Source organism: Phacochoerus africanus, chromosome 2 (assembly GCF_016906955.1).
Source record: "Phacochoerus africanus isolate WHEZ1 chromosome 2, ROS_Pafr_v1, whole genome shotgun sequence".
Taxonomy (NCBI): Eukaryota; Metazoa; Chordata; class Mammalia; order Artiodactyla; family Suidae; genus Phacochoerus; species Phacochoerus africanus.
In genome coordinates, this window is record NC_062545.1 from 263,288,681 (window position 1) to 263,309,745 (window position 21,065).

Consider the following 21,065-nt stretch of genomic DNA (forward strand, 5'->3'; position numbering starts at 1 on the left):
GTCCAGACTCCAAAGCTCCTGCTTAACAAGGGATGTGCGTTGGCATTTCTAGTTTCTTCCTTCTGAATGCAGTTGAGACTCCTATTCCTTTGTTCCTATCAGTGGGTCTAGTTGCTGTTTATACGCCTCCTCTTCTTTTGTGGGTTGCCCAGTTCATCCAATGAGAGCATTGCCTCCTGAAGCCTGACCTCCCCGAAGCTGAATCTGCCTCCCCACGCTGCCACCCCAAACTGAGCTCTTTTTGCCCCAGCGCTCCCTGGGTCTCCTCCCTTCCCCACTAGGCTCCTGCAGATCTCCCCTCCCCGCCCCGGGCCTCAGTTTCCTCCAGAGTAAAAGCAGGGAGCTTGATGCCTTCCTTGGGCAAGTAGCGAGGAGGTTGGCAAAGTGACACACAGTGCACTCGGCGAATACTAGCCTGGAGGCAGAGTCGCCATCCTCTCAGCAGCCTGTGGGAGGGGCCTGCGCCCCCCCTTCCCACTGCCCCGCGGCCCCGCCCCGAGGGCGGCTCCCGCCCGAGCCCTCCCCGCCCCCGCCCTGCGACCGCAGCGCCCCTGCCCCGCCGCCCGGAACCAGCTGAGCACAGCTGGACCCAGCAGCCGCCGTCGCCAGCGCCGCAGCAGCAGGTAGGGGATTAGGAGCATCTGGGAACCCCGGGCATTTGGGTCCTTCGCCCTCCTCTCGCGGTCCGAGCTCGCCCGCGCCTGGAGCTCGGCCTGGCAGCCGCGGCTTCGCTGGAGAAGGGCTTCCTCTCTCACTTCGCTGGTCCTCCAGGGGACCAAGGAGAGATGGACTGAGGGGCTAGGGCAGGGGACGAGAAGGGGCCGGGCTTCCACCCACAGGCCCGGTTGTGCTATGAGCACCTGAGCTAACTTTGACCCGGTCCGCGCGGGTGAGGTAAATGGGCCTGGGGTCAGGCCAGCATTCGCTTGCAAGTCTGGGTGGTGGCTGTACTGGGAAGTCTGCTGGACCGATCTTTGAGTCCAAAGTAAAAATGCCTTTACCCGCGCACCTCCGACGATGAGGAGCCCTCCGCTTTCTTCCTCTTTCTGGGCCCAGGACTGTTAAAAGTTCTTCTTCCTGCTCGTCTGCTTGCATTTGCTACCTGTGCGTGCTGTCTCTTCCTCCGCCCTGCAGAATCTATGTTACCCTCCCTGACTCACACGGAAGCTTCTTTCAGAGTTGAAGACAGTGATTGGGATCCTGCTCTCTTTCTGGTCCCCCCAGCTCCTCCCGGGGCCATACACCCCAGACCCGGATTACAGCAGCACCTTCCCCTGGTCCAGCGCAGGCCGGCTGCTCTGGGCAGTGACCAAAGGCAAGCCTGGGCTCTTGGAGGCTGTTGGGAACAGAGGGGACATTGGCTTCTTCTGCAGCCCCTCATCTGCTCTCACACCTTCCTCAGAGTAAAGGAACTCTTTTCAACACCCAGAACTCTGAAGAGCCAAAGACCTTCAGGGCTGCCCTGGGGTAACTGCTTTTTGTGGAATACAGGGCCTCTGGGGAAGTGCCTCTTGCCTTTTTTTTTTTTTTTTTTGCCTCTGAGGACTTTTCAGAGGCTTGATCCTGCAAGTCCTGTTCTTCCAGGACCATATTTCTGACCAGGACATGGAAACCTCTTGCTGCACCGCTCTATACAGTGACCATAGCTCATTGGAGTCTCAGCCCAGCCCCATTCCACGGTTGAGAGAACTGAAGGGTCCAGAGAGTTTGTGACTGGCTGATAGTCACACAGTGAGGAAGGGGCAGGCCTGGGACCCAGTTGCAGTGGGCCCTATGCTGACGCCTAGCTGGTGGGGCTTTAGACTCTTTCTTGAGTCTCAAGTTCCATTCACTAAGAAACCGAGCAACCCCCGCAAGGTACACTCACACATGGGGGTGCCGGGTGGTGTTTCTTGGGGATGTTAATTAAGGCGAAGAGGCTTGGAACCGAGGAGGAAGGGGAGGCAGGACATTCAGCATCCAGCTCCTTAAAACTCCATTTTCCTTTTTGGGGCCTCGCTATTTATAAATGCCTTGGAAATTGTAAACAGCCGGGGGAGCTTGGGTTGGCACCCGGGTGAGTTTCACAGCAGCAAAGGTTTCCATGTGAATCAGGGAATGGAATTTACTCCAGAATTTTCCATAGTCTTTTTTATTGTGGACTAACATGAATTTGGGAAAGCAGGCAACTCCTAGGAGGGGGCTGTAGGCTTTGCCTCTGAGGGCATTTCTTTCTTTCTCTCCTTTGATTCTCAGCACTCTTCTGGGCCTGTGTTCTGTCTTGCCTTGTGAGGGCCCAAGAGCCCTTGGGGGAGGGGGGGAGAAGGATCTTTGTCCTCAAGATGCTTCTCATCTATAATACTGAGTATTACTTCAGCCTTTCAAGGGGTGACTAAGTCAGACCTTGAAGGTAAGTAATCATTCCCTATGAGATAAAGCGAGTGGAGAAAAGACATTCTAAGAAGCAGGATCAGCTTATGCAAAGGCACTGAGGTTTTCAGAGCAATCCTCAGAGCTAGTATGGCAGAGGAGGGGAGAGTGGAGTGGTGGGAGTTGAGACTGTAAATCAAGATTTGGGCTTTATCCTGAAGGCAGTGATCAAAACTCCCATTAATTTGGTGGCCGATGTAGGGGATGCATTGGAAGGGGCTAAACTGGAGGCAGGGAGGCCCCGAGGAACCTGTTGGATGGCCGAGTGAAAGAGAGTATAAGTCTGAACCAGAGCAGTGGCCATAGGATAGACCAGAGGGACATATTCCTGAAGCCCAACCGAAGAAGCTATCAGAACTTGTAGTAAGTTTTATCTACAAGTGGACAATAGGCTGATATCTATTGGATAAGGCTTCTGAGTTACTCTGAGTTTTTCAATGTTGGGTCTTTTAAAGCAAAGAAAAAAAATTGTTAAAGACTGTAACGTAGAGGAGTTCCTGTCGTAGCTCAGTGGTTAACGAACCCGACTAGTATCTTTGAGGACACGGGTTTGATCCTTGGCCTTGCTCAGTGGGTTAAGGATCCAGCATTGCCATGAGCTGTGGTGTAGGTCGAAGATGCGGCTTGGCTCCTGTGTTGCTATGGCTGTGGTGTAGGCCGGTGGCTACAGCTCCCATTCAACCCTTAGGCTGGGAACCTCCATGTGTCGTGGGTGTGGCCCTAAAAAGACAAAAAAAAAAAAAGTTTGAAAGGTAGAGAATAGAATAAGCTTCATCCTTTTCAACCGTCTTTTCTCTCCAGAGGTGGCCCCTGTTGACAGCTTCTGCTGAGCTATCACAAGCAAGGGCTGTAGACTGGATGCCTTCATACTTCTTAGCCAACAGGTGCCAGTGGGTCTCCGTGTGGGTAGTTTGGGTCTCTCATGAGAAGTTGCCAAGAGATGGAGATGATTTCTGCATGGTCTGTCATCCTTTGCTGAGGCATTGGTCTCTGGTTTTCTTCAGGAAAGCTTTACAGCCTGTATCTACAGCCAAGTGTGTATATTTGGTTATTAGAAGAGACTACAGGACTGAGAGAAGCATTGACTTATAGTCTGAGTTCTTCTGAGTGACCTTAGGCAAGCCCCAGCTCTCCCGGCCTCAGTGTCCTCATCTGCAAAATGGGGGGATATTGCCTCCATGATAATCATAAAAAGATGATACCTTTTAGGAGTTCCCATTGTGGCTCAGTGGGTTATAAACCTGACTGGTACCTATGAGGATGCGGGTTTGATCCCTGGCCTCGCTCAGTGGGTTAAGGATCCAGTGTTACAGTGAGCTGGTGGAGGATGCTGCTTGGATTGGGCGTGGCTGGGGCTGGGGCTGGCAGCTGTAGCTCTGATTTGAACCCTGTTCTGGGAACCTCCGTGTACTGTGGGTATGGACCTAAAAAGCAAAAAACAAACAAACAAAAAACCTTTTAGTAAACCAAGCACTAAAACATCACTTTTTTTGTTTCCTCACAACCATTCCTCTGAGGTAGGTACTATTATCCGCTTTTATAGGTGAGGTAGCTGAGGCTCAGAGAGGCTAAATAAGGTGCCTCAGGTTGTGAGGCTGTTAGGTGATGATGCCGGGATGCCTGAGGTCTGACTGTAGAGCCTTAGCTCTTAATTACTCACTAAACGTTCTCCTGAAGGTTCCACCTGGTCCTGATACTAAGAGACCTGGGCAGGGGAGTTTTGCTGTGGCTGTGACAAGGGATGCAGGTCAGTGGGCAGGGCTTGGGGAGCACAGCCCTGCAGCAGAGGGGCCTGGAGGGGCCTCTCAAGGCTGTTAGCATATTCATGCTTTTCTAGACTTATCTGCAGGACTCCAGAGTGGAGGTCTGTCTCCCTCCCATGTCAGGCTTTGAGAGGACACAGGCTTGCTCAAGGTTACTTGGTGAGTTCACAGGGGACCCAGCCAGGCCCAGGAACACCCCCCGCCCCCACTCCCCTTCACCGTTTGAGCCCAAGCTTTCTGGGGGAGTCAGGAAGAGTGCGTACCCCCAGCCCTACAGTCATTTCCTGAGAAAATGCAGGCAGACGCAGGGAAAACTAGGTCCCAGGAGCCATGCATTTTTGGGGGGAGGCAAAGAAAGAGACTAGTGTTCAGGCAGCTGGGGGATGTGAAGTAAAAATATCTCCTCTCTTTCAACCGAGTGAGCATGTGTCATATTTCAGCCTGATGTGGTTTGTAAGTTTGGAGACCACAGGCAGGCTGGGTTCCTGCTGCTCTTCAGCTTTTCCTCCCCACCCCCACCCCCTTCTGTAGACCGCTCTCCCCTGCCCCGCCTGGGACCACATCAGCAATTTAAGGGCAGGGCGGAGGACAGTGGTGGGCGTGGCAGGCAAGGCTAGACTGTAGAAGGCCTGGGCTTGGGCCCTGGTTTTGCCACTGACAAAATCCTGAGTGACTTGAGCTAATCTGTGCCTTCCTCTGGGCCCCAGTGGCTACCTGGCACTAGGGGGTGGACAGAATAATGTCAGGCTTTCCTGGCTCTGGTGGCCTCTGAGTCAGAGGACTTTGTGCTCAGTGCAGGAACAGGGAACTCACTCTCGTCTGTAAGCGCAAAGTGAGCCTGCAGTAGTCATCCGTGTTTAAGTGACTTGCACCAGGGCTGGCTGGAGATTCAGCTACTGTTCATACATTTGGTCTCTGTGGACTGAATCAGTTGCCCATTTTACAGATGAGGAAGTTGAGGCCTAGGATTCATTCATGTATCCTAGTTCCTGTTCTCCCAGCAATAAGGATCAGGGCCCTTGTCTGTAGTATTCTTATTGCCTGTTCACTTTTTATCTTCACTGACGTGTTAATCTTTTCATAACCCTACTAGGGAGGAGATATTGACCCAGTTTTACAGATGAGGAAACTGAGGCTTGGCCTAGAGAGGTGAAATGACTTTCTCTTCTTCGAGCCTCACAGTAGCCCTAAGATTGTTATGTGTGCCATTTTCTAGATGAGGAAACTGAGGCCTGGAAATGTGACTGCTTATGGCCTGGAGTCCCCAGGGGCCACATGGCCAGTGAGGCTCCTTCCCAGCCCCCCCCCCCCACTCCTTTCTGGTACCTGGCTGGTTCTGCCTTGGAGGGAGCCTCTGCACCTCTTGCATTCAAAGCTTGGACTCGGAGAAGAGTTTTCTTCCTGGGCTGTAACCTGTCCCTGAAACATGCTCTTCCCCAAGGGGCTCCAGAAGCAGTTAGAGCCAAGGAGCTTCTCAGGGAACTCCAATGGAGGTACCACACCGGTGGGAATGGATTTATTTATTCTGCTGAACTGGTTAAGCAAGCAGCCTGTTTCTTTCCAGCCTCAGCAAGGATATCATCTGGGTCCAGTTTATTTGCCAAACAAAGAATATATACACTCCGTGTATGTGAGCCTTCAGGGTGGGGCATGGCCCTTAATTTTCCTTCTTTAGTGGCTGTGGCTGGGCTGAGCCTTTGGTGGATACTCGGTAAATACTAGTTAATTTGGGTGGAGTGGCAAAGCGATATGGGTGAAATACCCCATGACTTTCTTTCTTTCCTTTCTTTCTTTTTTTTTAAAGCCACACCTGCAGCATATGGAGATTCCCAGGCTAGGGGTTGAATCAGCCACAGCCATGTGGGATCCGAGCCTTGTCTGTGATCAACACCACAGCTCAGGGCAATGCCAGATTCTTTTTTTTTTTTTTGTCTTTTGTCTTTTTAGGGCCACATCTGCAGCATATGGAGGTTCCCAGGCTAAGGGTCGAATCAGAGCTACAGCTGCCGGCCTACACCACAGCCACAGCAATGCAGGATCCAGTCTGTGTCTGCGACCTACACCAGAGCTCATAGCAACACTGGATCCTTAACCCACTGAGTGAAGCCAGGGATTGAACCTGCAACCTCATGGTTCCTAGTCAGATTTGTTTCTGCTGCGCCACAATGGGAACTCCGACTTTCTTTTCTTTTTCTAAATATAGTAGCTCTTTGGAGTTCCCATTATGGCTCAGTGGGTTACAAACCCACCTAGTATCCATGAGGAGGCAGGTTCGATCCCTCGCCTTGCTCAGTAGGTTAAGGATCGGGTGTAGGCCGGTAGCTGCAGCTCCCATTTGACCCATACCCTGGGAACTTCCGTATGCCACAGGTGCAGCCCTGAAAAAGGGGAAAAACAGCTGTTCATCATAGAAAATTTAGAAAATAAAAAAGTATATAAAAAAAGAACTATAATTCTGCCAACATGAGATAATCACTGCAAACATTTGGGCCTGTTTCCTTCCTAATATTTTCAGCACTTTTTTTTTTCCCCGCCCACATAATTGTGGTCGTATCGTGTTTGTAATCATCTATTCTGACTCTTCATTTTTTTCCAACATTACAACATAAATATTTTCTCACGTTATTTAGGACTTTAATTTTTTAAAGAGTTTTAAAATTATACTATACCCAAGTAGATAAATGTGTGTTTATTTAAAAAACCTTTTATCCCAGTACTCTGGGGAGTTAAAGAAATGAAATAATGCATTTTATTTGTAAAAACAGGTTTTATGCTTTTGTTTTTAAAATGATGATGGCTGGCCTGCTTTTTAAAAATCATCCTTTATTATTATATCTATCGTGTAAATGGTTCACTTAACTGATTCTCTTGTTAGTAGGCATTCAGACTGTTTATAAACAGTGCTGTGATTAACATCCTAGTGCATAAATTAATCTTCTTTCATTATTTTCTAGAAGAAAGTCCAAGAAATGGAGTCGTTGGGTCAAAAATGACATGTTTCCATCTTTTGCTACATTTTGCCAAATTGCAGCTGTGGTGTAGGTCACCATTGGGGCTCGGATCCTGTGGCTGTGGCTGTGGGGTAGGCCAGCAGCTCCAGCTCCAATTTGACCCCTAGCCTGGGAACCTCCACATGCCATGAGTACGGCCCTAAAAAGACAAAAAAAAAAAAAAAAGATTATTGGGAGTTCTCATTGTGGCTCAGCAGGTTAAGAACCTGACTAGTCTCCATGAGGATGCATGTTCAATCCCTGACCTTGCTCACTGGTTTAAGGATCTGGCATTGCCACAAGCTGTGGTGCAGGCCACAGAGGTTCGGATCCGGTGTTGCTGTGGCTGTGGTGTAGGCTGGCAGCACAGCTCTGATTTGATCCCTAGCCCGGGAACTTCCATATGCCGAAGATGTGACTGTTAAAAACAACAGCAACAACAAATTTTATTTCTAAAAAATGCTAACCGTCATCTGAGCCTTTAGTAAGTCATAGTAGTCCCATCAAAGCTCACTTGTTGCACATTGCCACGGTAACAAGTATAATAACAATCATGAAAAAGCTTGAAGTGCTGTGAGAATTACTGAAATGTGACACAGAGACACAAAGTGAGCAAATGCTGTTGGAAAAACGGTGCCCATAGACTTGCTGGACACAGGGTTGCCACCAGCCTTCAGTGAAAACGCAGATTCTGGTTCAGTTGGTCTGGATGGGGCCTGAGACTCTGCATTTCTAATGAGCCCCCCAGATGATGCAGACCACCTTTGCATGGTAAGATTCTAAATCCTTTGTTAAGGGCCTACGCTAGAGCCCCCATCTCTTGTTTATTTATTTACTTATGTATTTATTTATTTATTTTAGGGCTGTACGTGCAGCATATGGAAGTTCCCAGGCCAGGAGTCAAATTGGAGCTGCAGCTGCTGGCCTACACCACAGCCCCAGCAACACAGGATCTGAGCCATAACTGTGACCTATGCCGCATCTTGTGGCAACACCGGATTCTTAACCCACCGCGTGAGGCCAGTGATACTGTGTTGGTTCTTAACCCACTGAGCCACAGCAGGAACTCCCCGGCTCTCTTCACGTCTTATCTTTGAGGTTCTTTCTACCTGTCATATTTGCCTTCCTCATCTCTTCCCAGCACTGAGTTGGACCTTATTTGGTCCACAGTTATGTTTTTAGAATCTGAACAACCCTTGAAATATTTTGCTGCCTAATTGCAGCTTGAGGTAGGGCCCTTCTTTAGGAGAGAATGAGTCAGTAAGAAGCCATTTGAAGGGGGAGAAATAGAGTTGAAGAACCGAGCATTTGGCATAAACATTTCCACCAGAAGTTTTTATACTTAAGATTATAAATATTATTTTCTTACATCTGTAGGCCACAAACTACAGCCCTCGGGAAACCCCAGTCTGCTTTTGTGTGCTTCTAAGCAAAGAATGGTTTTTCAATTTTTCAGAGGTTGTATAAAAAAAATCCAAAACTAAACAAGGAAAAATATACAACAGAGAGGGTATGTGGCCTGCAAAACCTAAAATATTTACTATCTGGCCCTTTATAGTAAAAGTTTGCTAATGACCCTCTGGTCTAGAATAACTGGAACTTTATATTTTTCTCTAGTGAGCAAGAGGCCCAGCCTCACAACTTGAAACGCAGTGAAACTAACATATCGGGCAGGCAGCCTGACTTGGTGGGAGCTTCCCAGACAGACCCTGAGCACATTATTTCTCCTCTCTGAACTTGTATTCTTCCTTCACAAAAGGGGGACTATGACATCTGCTGGCCAAGTTACTGTGAGGATGAGACATGATGTATGTAAAGGTTGTGACACTTGGTGGGTGCTCAGAAAATGACAACCCTTGTCCTTGGGGCGGCCATTTGAACCCTTGTGGCATTGCTGGGCAGATATGCTGCCCCCACCAAGTTGAAGGGTCCTCCCAATGAGCTGGGAGCAGTCTTTAGGAAAAAAACACCACTTTTCCATCCTTTCCCGACCACCTCTTCCCCCAGGGCAGAAAGCCTCTCTTCAGCCACCTGGATAGATGGGGTTCCTGGTATTTGTACTTTCACTATCTGCACGCTCTCTACCCACTCTTCCCACTATTAGAAAGTGTCTGCTCTCCCTTCTCTAAGATATAATTCAGCAAACAGGCACCCCATGATCCCCAGGCTGGGATGGCAGGCACTGGGGGGAGACCCTGCTCTTTATGGCTCCCCTTGGAGCACGTGGGCTGTGACCATAGCCAATGGTTTATGGACCTTGTTTCTAAGTTGCAGCAGCCTTAAGGTCCAAAAAGGAAAACTGGCCAACTTGGAGTTATCTGGAGCTATTCTAGACCCAATCCAGTTTGAGATGCTCCAGCTCCTGGTGTCCAGAGCCCGGGGAAGAATGTAATACTCTTTTTGCCCATAGATGGCAGCACCCGCACCCTTCGCCATCTCTGCGTGAATGTGTGTGTGCCTTAGTGTTTACACGTGTGTGTGCAGGCATGTGATTTATGAGTCTCTTCTTTTGATGAATCTGGAGCTGTGGTGGCCATGCGCTAGGCGCTGGGACACACTGGAACAGGTCTTAGTCCTATGGGGGAGGCTGACTTGGGAGTAGACCTTAATAGTGTGACAGGGAAGATGGGTGGGGGCTCAGAAGAGCTCAGCTTCATGGGGGAAGGGTGGTTAGAGAAGAGTTCGTGGAGGAAATCTGGGCTTGATCATGAGCGGAAGGAGAAGAGAAGAACAGCGACGAAAGGGAGTCCGGGAACAGAGGAAACAGTCTGTGCAAAGATTACAGGAGGATTCAAGGAACGGAGTGCAGCTGCGTTTGCCTGGAGCTTGGAGGGGTGTGGGTGGAAGACAGGAACTGATGAGAGCCGAGGCTCAAGGCGCTGATGGGGGTAGATCATGAAAAGTGTTGAAAGCCTCACCGAGGATCTTGAGTTTTTACCTGGGGGCTCTCGGGAGCCATGGTTGAGTCTGAGCAGAGGAGTGATGTGGTCTGGGCTTGCCTGGGGCAGATGGCAGTGTTGGAGAGGAGAGAGGAAGTGGGAGGACCAGGTAGGAAGCCCTGCAGTTTCCCAGATGAGAGGCGATGTTGCCTGGACCAAGATGTTGACAGTGGAGGTGGGAGGAAGTGGATGCGTTCAGATAGAACCGGCAGGACTAGACCATGTTGGAGGTGAGTTTGACAAAGCAGGGGAGGCTGAAGAGGGGGGTGCCCTGGTGTCTGGCCTGACACAGTGTGTGGATGGCAGAGATGGGGAGCATGGAGGGCGGGACAGGTTGCCCTTGGAAACAAATGCAGCACCGCTGGTAAGGATGAGCATGAGGTTTGGAAGTGTATGGAAGAGTGGGGGGGCTGGATTTGAAAGGGGGGACTTAACAGAAAGTGGGAAGTCATTACTCATTGGCAGGAACTCAACTCTGCTTTGATCTCTCTCATGGAACCAGGAAGTTTCTGTGGAACTCTTTGAAGAGAGCCCACGGGGGTGGCATTTAACCTCAGGTCCTCGGGCCCAGATAAGTGCCCAACCTCTTCCCAGATCCCTTGCTATGCACTGGTGCCACTCACAATGAAAAAATCCACAGGAATGTCTGGGCCATTTATTGTCAGCTAAGAATAGGGTTCATTTGTGTCTTAATCCCAGGAGCCTGCATTTGGGATCTTGGACTCTCTCCCCTTGGCTTCAGGAAGCTGGTTTGGGCAGAGAAATTTTCCAGTTTAGGCAGGAGCCAGTTCGCTCAGCTGCTCAGGAGTCAGCTGCTCTCTGAGTGTAGCTGACTAGGACTCTGGGGAGTGAGGAAGAGTGAAGATATGGCTGTTCCTGAAAGTGTGGGGGCTGAAAGGCTGGGCTGTGCCACTCTGGAGCTGAGGTTGGCTGGTCCTTTTTGCATCATTCAGCATACACCCACCAGCCCTGCTGTTTGCCAGGTCAGGTGCCAGGGCTGGAGCTTCAAAGGCAAAATAGTCACATCTGATGAGAGAGAAAGACCTATCACCAAATAATCACAATATAGTCTTGCAATAATAGAGCAATGCTGGGCAGAGAGGTGGGAATATGGCATGCATACAGCTTGGGTCCCCAGACTGCACAAATACAGGATGAGAAAGGTAATTTCTAGAAAAAGACTTGGAGATTTAATTGATGCATCAGAATAAACATACGCACTGTTCAGATACCCTGGACATGTTTTATCTCATTTAATCTTCACAATGACCCTATGGGGGTAGGTTCTAACATAATCTCTCTTTCACAGAGAAGGAAACTGAGACTCAGAGACATGAAGTAACTTGGTTAAGTTACAGATTAGTCAAATGAGGGGCCGTTTTGTCTAACACCAGAATCTTGAACCACAGCTCTGAAGTTGACCATAAGCTAAATTTGGTCATGCAATGGACTTACCTTAAATGCTCATGGGATTTGAGGCTGGATAAATAGAGGCATGATATTTAGAATGATGGAGGTGAGAGTTCTGCTTGTCCTGCTCTAGATAGAGCTCATCTAAATGTTTAAATCTGAGTTTTATGCTATCGGGAGGGACTGGGTTCATCTGGAATAGATCAGGGCAACAGGGTAGCCACCTCGGTCTCAGGAAAAGCTGGAGGAAGTGGGGCGGTACAACTTGTAGGAGACTTGAAGGATCCAGGGTCACTGTCTTCAAGTCTCTAAAGAGCCATTGGGAAACAGAGTGACAGACCTGTTCTGGGTGGCCCCAGCGGGTACAGCTAGGACTGGAATAGGGAGAGAGACTTTAGCACATCCTAATGACAATTCTTTTAACCAGCCAAACTGTCCAACAAAAGGTCTTGGCAAGAAGTGAGTGCCCCATTGCTGGAGGTGTGCAAGTAGGAATTGTGTGACCCCGGGGATAGGGGTGGGTGTTGGGGAGGAGTGGAAGCATCAAATGAGGCTTTGACCAGATGACCTGGAACCCCTGACCCTAAAAATCTTGGTCCTCTCTTTACAGGTAGTGCTGATAACCCCTTGTACTTCAGCCTTGGTCCTGACACCTCTTGACAAAGCATCCCTTTTCACGTGACAGCCCTGTGAGGTAGGTAGTGCAGTGCAGCCCAGCATCCTTCTAAACCCAGCCCTGGCTGCCCAGGGGAGTCTGGAGGGGACAGTGAGAGCCGCCTCTGGTGGCCTCAAAGGGATTCAAAGGGAGTCCCTAAGGTTTTTTCCAGTTAGACTCAGAGGATGTTTCTGTGCATTGCTTCTCAATCCCTTGAGCGGGACACCAGGCAAGGGAGATCCCGTGGGGAAGCAACAAGAACTGGGCTGGGTGCCAGGGCGCCTGGGCCCCCACCCTGGCTGTGCTGCTTGCTCACTGGGTGACTGCAGGAAAGTGCCTTCCCTCTCCAGGCCTCTGTAAGCTCTGCTGTCAGAGGGTGGACTCCTCCCTGAGAGGAGGAGGTGCAGGAATTCTCCCTGGAGGCTTAGGAGAGGTGAGAAAAGACTGGTGCGGCCTGGCTTGTTGTTGACCTAAGGAGGAGAGAGGAGTGTGAGTGGAGGGGAAGGTGGATGAGTCATACCCACCTGGGGACGGCTGGTAGGGCTGGCAGGGTGGGGCCCACCTGACTATCAGATTCACAGGTGACCTGCTGAAGGAGGCTGAGAGGCAGAGGGTGGAGCGCAGAGGCCTCAGCTAGAAGCAGGACACCTGGTTCAGGTGCCAGCTTGGGCCTCGGTTTCTCGGCCTGTAAAATGGCTGCATTGGTCTCCCCCACCCACCTCACAAGGTTGTCGTGAGAGCTGCACCGAGCTCGTAGATGCTGAAGGGCCTCGTGAGCTGTGCAAAGAGGAACCATCCTCACTAGGGGAATTACCCAGCTTCCAGTGTCGGAACAGAAAGGAGTGACTTTCTAATAGCAGCCATGTGGAGAGCCTGGAAAACACCCCCCCCAGCCACAACCAGGTCATGACATCACCCTTGGCTGCCAAAAGGAGAAGAGGCTGAGAGCCTCCAGGGCTTACTCATTCCTGCAGTCCAGCTGGCTTCTGCAGGGGGGACACGATAAGCCAACCACCATGGGAGTTGTTCCTCTTTCCCCAGACTTAGATGAAAAGGGCCTTCCAATAGTCCCCAGAAAGCTTTGTCCTCAAGGCTGGGGATGCCTACAAGGCCCACTGGGCCCAGAGCAGGGCACTTGTTCAACTTCAGCTGCAGAAGGTTCTAGACACAGAGGCATCCCCGATGCTGCTGAGGTGGGAGGGTTGGGGACCGTCTTGGTTCTGATGCTCCAGATTTTGAGACTGAGCCCTGACCACCCCCAGAGCTGAAGTGCCTCAGAGTGATCTGTCACCAGAAAGAGAGTCATGTAATTAACGCTTTGGGTGACAATGACACAGGGACCACCTTCTGCTTTCCCCACTTTTACAGAAGTGAGCACCCATGGAGTGCGTGTCAGCTGAGGACGTTGCGTGTTCACCCCCCCGCCCCCCCCATCCCTGAGCTGTGCCCTGCTTCTCTCCCACCTCCAAGAGGGCTCCAGGGACCACCTTTTGGTCAAAATCCAGGGGCATTTCCCAAGGTCTCCACATCCCACTTCTCTGAGCCTTGGATATCTCCTTCTTCTAGAAGCTTACTTTCCTTTTTGCTCTGGCAACCTGTACTGTCCACTTTCTCTCCTACTCCTCTGACCTCTTAATCAGGGCCCTGTTTTTTTTTTTTTTTTTTTTTTGCCTCAAATGTTCAACAGGATTCCAACCAACCACTTCTTAAGTTACTTGGTTAGGTTCATTCATTCACTCATTCATTCATTAATACGTGCATTCACTTGGCAGATATTTAGGCCCTAGACTGAGTGTTGGACAAGCAGCAAAGAACAAGATTTTTCAAGCCTTCATGGGTCTTACATTAGTCCTTATGTGCATAACAAATTCAGTCTTTCTTCAGTTGTAAAAGAACAACCAGTGTTATGAGGGTATATGGGATGGGGGGCGTTGAGGTCTTTTCTGGACAGATGAGGGAGGCCTTTCTGAAAACGCTCACACCTGAAGATGGAGTAGAAGGTGGCTGAGTGGGCAGGGAACAGAGTCCCTGGCAGAGGGAATGGCATGAGCGAGGCTCTGAGTCAGGATGTTGCATGTGTGGTCCTTGAGGAACTGAAAGGCAGGAGCGTGATGGGGAAAGGAACCGGAGATCAGGCAGTACTTCGGTCGTGTGGGCCCTTGGGGTCCTTGCTTAGAGTTTGGATTTTATCCTAGACCCCTGGAGAAACACTGGAAGGTTTAAAGTAGGGAAGAAGTTTGCCCTGACTTAATTATAGAACCCATGAAAGAGGGTCGCAAATCCCACCCTGATGAGCCCTGAGGATGTAATTTTTGGTTCTTCCACACTGTGGCGTCCTGGTGCCGTGCCTCAGCATGAGGCTTGGTCTTGGGCAGTCCTGGAAAACTCTCTGGCTTTCTCTGGAAAAAACCACTCTCCAGCATTCCCTGGGCTCCTTGCATTTTTTCATTCCTGAGCTTCTGTGCTGGTGAGGGGAGATGAATCAGATCCAGTCCTGGGAGATCCAGACTTTTGGTGGCTGATGCCCCGAGAGCCAGGCAATAAGTGCCAGGAGCGCTGGGAGCCACGGAGGGCTTCCTCCTGAGTCTGGCACTGGGCTGGACTAGAGGATGCAGTGGTCACTCCAGGCGAAGGAGATTCGTGTGCAAAGGCTTAGCCCCCTGGTGGAACTGCTGTGCTTGGGGACTCGTGAGCAGAGCAGCTAAAGCAGGAGGGTGGGGTGGAGGTGGAGAGGGGCAGGAGTTGATGGGGAGAGCTGGGATGGGAGATGCCTGGAGTGCAGGGTCCCGATCCTCTGGGTACCAGGGAGGTGTGGCTTGAGCAATGGGATGTGAGAACAATGAGTTGGTGGGAGGCGGAGGATCAGAAAGGCAGCGCTGTGAACTGGTTGGAGAGAATGAGTGGTCACTGGGTGAAACCTTGTCACTCCCACCTACCCACACATACACAGTAAAAGGCTCTGTGCCTCTTTCTGTCCCGTGCCCTGATGGGTCATTTCCCCATTGGTTGGCCCTCCTGAGCTGTTTCACTGGGATTTGGTCACACCCTGGGCTCCAGGCAAACAGGTGTGAGCATCACTGTGACTCAGACTTTCTAGGTGCTTCTGGACACATCCTTTAACCCCTCTCAGCCTCAGTTTCTTCATCTGTGAAATGGGAGTGATAATAGGGTTGATGATGGAGAGTAAAGTCTTAAGCTTATGCCTGGTACCTAGTGATGGCTCGATTATCTTTATTTTTGGATGGTAATGGCCCAGGCCAATGTCATAAACGGTCCTTTGGGGACTCCTTCTCTGTGGCCATAAGTCTGTAATCTGAACTGGAAACAAAGTGTCCCCAGCAGCCCCGAAGGAGGCCTCTGGTGGGATGCCGAGTGATTTGGCCTTTTCCTTTCTCCCACTGGGAGTGTGGCCCAGGGCTGGGCTCAGAGGCTACACCAGGTCTTAGCTGTCTGTTAGTGCCCTAGCACTCAGCACAAGGCTGGCCTATGATGGTTCCATAAATACGAAGCAAACAAACAAAACTTAAGGGAGTTCCTGCCGTGGTGCTGTGGGTTAAGAATTGGACTTCAGGAGTTCCCGTCGTGGCGCAGTGGTTAACGAATCCGACTAGGAACCATGAGTTTGCGGGTTCGGTCCCTGCCCTTGCTCAGTGGGTTAACGATCCGGCGTTGCCGTGAGCTGTGGTGTAGGTTGCAGACTCGGCTCGGATCCCGAGTTGCTGTGGCTCTGGCATAGGCTGGTGGCTGCAGCTCCGATTAGACCCCTAGCCTGGGAACCTCCATATGCCGCGGGAGCGGCCCAAGAAATAGCAACAACAACAACAACAACAACAACAAAAAAGACAAAAGACAAAAAAAAAAAAAAAGAATTGGACTTCAGAGTGTCCTGGGTCACTGTGGAGGTGTGGGTTAATCCTGAGCCCAGTGGAGTGGGTTAAAGGATCCAGCTTGCTGCAGCTAATTCAGTCCCTGGCCTGGGAACTTCCATATGCCACACACTTGGCCATAAAATTTTAAAAATCAGTCAATCAATCATCCTGCTAATACCTTTATCTTATGGTTGAAGAATCTGGAGCCCAGAGAGGGACTGTGACTCATCTCAGGTCACCCAGCCCTTCAGTGGCAGGGCTTGGACCTGGCTCCTGTATTTTTTACAATTCTTATTTTTAAAATACTGATAATTTAAAAGAATTCCCAAGTTGGCCAGGGGAGGGGTACCAATGGAATGGACATTTGAGGGTTGGGGTCACCCCAAAGCAATTCTGGGGAATCTCCTGGCTAGAAGGATCCCACAGATATCATGTCCAACCTCCCAGTTTACATTTGGGGAAACCGAGGCCCAGAGAGAGGTAAAGACTGGCTCAGAGTTGCCAGAGGGCAGAAAAGCAGTCACAAGGCCCATTTCCAATAACCTGCAGTAGGTGGGTGGGCTCTTCCCCGCAGCCCACTGTCTCGTGTCTAAGAAAGTGAATTAGAGCATGATCAGTGGTTTCCTGAGGAAGTTCTGGGTTTTAATTGTGTTGAGGAGAAGGACCGTATCCGGAACTGTGCGTGCCCATGTGATGCCCATGGAGCCGGGCCTGGCACAGCTATTTCAGACCAAGCCACAGGGTCCTATTTATAGGCCGATGTGATTAGGTTGATGTGGGCAGAAGCGGCCCGCCTGTCCTCTGCCCAGCCCAGCTATGGCGGAAGAAGAGGCTCTCGGGGGTGACTCTGACCCATGGGTGAGTAGCAAGGGATCTACTTGTCCCCAAAGCCTGTTCAGAAACGGGGCTCCAGGGATGCCTCGGGGAAGTCCCTGTCCTGACTCGCGGTTCAGCCACCAACCAGGCCCTCTGCAGAGATGAAACCAGCTCTGATCCTATTCCCTCCTGGCTTCAAAGTCCTCTGCTGCTTCAGATCAGGCCAGGACCCCTAGCAGGTAGGCCTCTCCAGTGTTTACCCACCAGGTCTTAACCCCAGCCATGCCTTTCCAGTGTTTGCATTCTCCTATGCAGGCCGCACCTCTGAGCCTTTGCTTTTGCTGTTCCCTCTACCTGATCTGCCTGTTCCCTGTTCTCTGAAGACAAACCTCCATTCATCCTTTAAGGCCCTGCTCAAATGCTCCTCCTCTGTGGCTCCTCAGGCCCTGGGTGCTTCCTACCTTGTGCTCTTGCTGCTGAGAGCCACCTGAGAGATTACCCAAGTTTATGTGTGCGCCGCACTGGGCTGGGGAGTCCCAAGGCAGGGTCTGACACAGGAAAGAAAGGAGAAGAGACACAATTTCACACCTTTGATGAGCCATGATCTGCATGCCAGGCTATGCAGTTGGTACTGTTAGAAGATGTGCAGGAGTGAGAGTAAAGATCGCCCTGGGTTTTTTTGGACTCTGCTCTGCACTTCCTAACTGTGTAGCCTTGGGCTGAACCTTTCTGAGCCTCAGTTTCCCCATCTGTAAAGTGGGCATGATGCCAGGCCATGATGGGTTTTAGGGAAGTGTTGTTCACAAGACAACCGGGTAAGTACTTATCATGTTGCCTGGTCCATATTGAGCTTCTGTGTGCAGTAGGAGGTGTAGTTTGCTCAGGGGAAATAGGCTCAGAGCAGGGAAGTGCCTTCTCTAGGGCTCCAAGGCCAAGAGGAAAGTGGTCTTGGGGTCCTGGCTTCCGACTCCACCCTGTGTTCTCCTCCCCTCCCTCTCTTAGCCCCCTGGGCCTATTCTGTTCCCCAGATCAGGGGAAGCTTTGTTTGGGGATTGTTTTTCCTAAGAAGTTTCCTCTGTGGTGCCACTGGATGACTCAGAGTCCTGAGTCACCAGGAGGCTGAGGGCCAGGGAGGAGGGGGGAGGGAGGAGGAGGGAAAGGGGAGAAGGAACAAGGAAGGGGCCCCAGTTCCAGCCCTGGCTCTCTCCCTGCTTGATGGACTAGATCAGGCATGTCCTCTGTTCTGCCCGGCCTCAGTTTCCCCAAGTGCAAAGGAGGAGGTGGGCTCTGATGAAGCTGTTCCCAGTCCATGTGAGCCTCAGCATCCCAGGTATAGACTCCAGCTATAGACTCAGAAGCTGGGTGTGGGGCCTGGGAACCTAAGTTTCCTGGAGCTCCCCAGGTGATTCTGATGCACACCTGGCCTGCAGAGGTGTTGGCTTGAGGCTCCTTTCCTCTGGGCCTCTGCTTGACTGTCTGACCATCTCCACTAACTCACAGCAAGCACTTTTCTTTTCTGTTCTTTTTTTTTTTGCTTTTTTTAGGGCTGCACCCACAGCATATGGAGGTTCCCAGGCTAGGGGTCCAATCGGAGCTGTAGCTGCCGGCCTACACCACAGCCACAGCAACGCGGGACCCGAGCAGCGTCTGCGACCTACACCACAGCTCACGGCAATGCTGGATCCTTAACCATCTGAGCAAGGCCGGGGATCCAACCTGCATTCTCATGGATGCTAGTCAGGTCCGTTAACCGCTGAGCCCTGACGGGAACTCATCGAGCACTTTTCTTGGTGAATGCTTCGGCAGAATGGTGCACTAGAAGTGCATGGTCTTTAAAAAAAAAAAAAAGCCATAAAAACTAGCTTTATGGAAGTGTAATTTATGTAAATTGCTGGGGTAAATTTACCTACATATAATATTAATTCCATGATTTTGTAGTAAATTTACAGGATTACACAGTGCCACCACCATTCAGTAGGAGAACGTTTTTATCACCCGTAATCACCCCTAAAAGGTGCCTGTGCCTGCTGGCTGGCAATCTGTGCATCCACCTCCTAGCCCACCAATAATCTACTTTCTGTTTTTCTGAATGCCCAGACCTGGGTGCAACTCCCAGCTTCACCCTTTCCGGCTGTGTGACCTCTGCAGATTACTGCCCCGCTCTGAGCCTTGGATTTCTCTTCTGTAGGAGACGGAGTGTAGCCTCCTTGCAGTTCATTGTTTGAAATTCACTAATGTGATAGTGTCTGGTGCATGTAGGAGCCTGGCAGGCAGGGTCCAGGTTGTAGTACAGACACCCCTACACAGTTGTTAACAATTCAGCAAACATTTGTTAGACTTACTGTGTGCCAGGCCCTGGGCTAAGCCCCTTAACTGCTGTATCTCCTTCAATCCCCATAACACTTATGAGGTGAGCATTCATATCATTTCCATTTTGTAGCTGAAGAAACTGAGGCACCGGGAAGGGAAGTAACTTTTCCAAGGACACGTAGGTAACGGGGAGGGGGGGTGGGGTCGGGCTAGGAGTCTGTCCTAGGACCTCCCTTCCTTGACCATCACATGATAGATGAGAATCATGGAGTGAGGGACACAGTTCATGGACCCAGGGCAAGGTTCATGGCACATACTTCCCAGGGACAGGACCTGGCACAGTGGACGTGGGATTCAAAAGATGGTAGGTGGTACAGATCTTCCTTGACTTTCAAAGGCGTTACGTCCCAATAAGCTGAAAATATCTTAGGTCGAAATGCCTTGAATACACCTAACATATCTCACCTTCATACATCATAGCTTCACCTAGCCCACCTTAAAGGTGCTCAGAACACTTACATGAGCCTATAGTTGGGCAAAATCTAGCAGGAAGCTTGTTTTATAATACAGTGTTGACTCTCTCATGTATTTGTTGAACGCTGTATGGACGACGAAAAACAGAGAGGTTGTATGGGTCTGGAACGGTTGTAAGTGTACCAGTGGTTTCCCCTTGTGATCGCGGGGCTGACCGGGAGCTACCACAGCCCCGTGGCACGAGAGAGGACCATACGGCATATTGCTAGCCCAGGGGAAATCAAAATTCAAAGTATGCGTTCTGCTGAATATGTATTGCTTTTGCACTGTCGTAAAGTCAAAACATCATTAAGCTGGGCCATTGCAAATTGGGGGACCGTCTGTACATCATACAGCAGATGTGATGTGGTGCATGGAGCCTGCTGCAAGGCATGAGTGACATGGGATGCAGCAAGTGGACAGTGCACCAGGGTACACAGGCAGGACAAGATATGAGGGACATAGGGCCTGATGTGGGACAGAGGGAACACTGTGTATGTGATGCCAGGTGTGTTCAAAGTACATGATGCAGGGAGAAGGTACCCAGGGTGCAGGGTTTGATATATCGCAATGGGGCACAGAGGGTCCCCTTTCCGTGTCCGTGCCTGGGGCCTCAGCATGTAGCAGCAGGAGCCAATTTTCTCCTCTCACAAAGGCCTGTCTTTTTGTTTTTTTTTTCCTTCCTCCCCGTCTCTCTGGATGCCAAAGAGTGGGAGTGTCCCAGAGTACCCCCCATCATCCTGCCAGCTCAGACGGGGTCAAGACTTGGGGCCAAGTCCATGGCTCCAGAAGAGGCTGCCAGACCCCCTGGTCCCCTCTGTGAGACAGCTGTGAGCACCAGTGTTGGCTGGGCCAGAGCTGGGTAATTTTCCTCTAAGCCGCCTTCTGCTCCCTGGCTGCCGCTGCTGGCCGTGAGCATGTCTGTGTTCCGTTCCGGGGCTTAGGGAGAGAGATCCCTACCAGCTGCTGTTGGGGTAATGGAAACAGAGGTGTGGGGAGGAGGCTGTGACTCACAGGCTAGGATTTCCTGGGCCCTCCTGGCTCCCGACACGCACTCCCTTTTCTTGCTTCATCTGCGCAAGACCCCTGGTAGACTGATGAGGAGACTGAGGCTCAGAGAGACAGAGCGCTTGCCTGAGGTCACACAGTCAGAGGCAGAGCTGAAGCTAGACTCCCACTCTCCTGGAGGCAGGACATTGAGGACACAGAGAGGCAAGAGGTGGCCCTGAGGGTGTCGGGGGTGGGGGAGGGCAGGTCAGTGATGATGAAACTGCAAGAGCACGTGGATAGGAGTTCCCCTCGTGGCGCAGTGGTTAACGAATCCGACTAGGAACCATGAGGTTGCAGGTCCGGTCCTTGCCCTTGCTCAGTGGGTTGACGATCCGGCGTTG

The 21,065-nt window shown here is 50.9% G+C and overlaps 1 protein-coding gene across 4 annotated transcripts in view; it reads left to right on the top strand.

Moving 5' to 3' along the window:
- The first annotated feature begins 488 nt into the window (after positions 1-488).
- The window catches only part of GSN (gelsolin), a 58,518-nt gene continuing 37,941 nt past the window's right edge, over positions 489-21,065 (top strand). For 2 of the 4 annotated variants that reach the window (XM_047768306.1, XM_047768307.1), the window contains exons 1-2: positions 489-623; positions 12,122-12,205. Coding sequence is in view for 1 of the 4 variants with exons in the window: in XM_047768304.1 (XP_047624260.1) it covers positions 16,852-16,893 (42 nt within the window). In the remaining 3 variants the exon portion in view is untranslated. Of the gene's footprint in view, positions 624-12,121; positions 12,206-16,839; positions 16,894-21,065 lie in introns of those variants that run through there. The other 2 variants (XM_047768308.1, XM_047768304.1) reach the window with 2 other exon arrangements.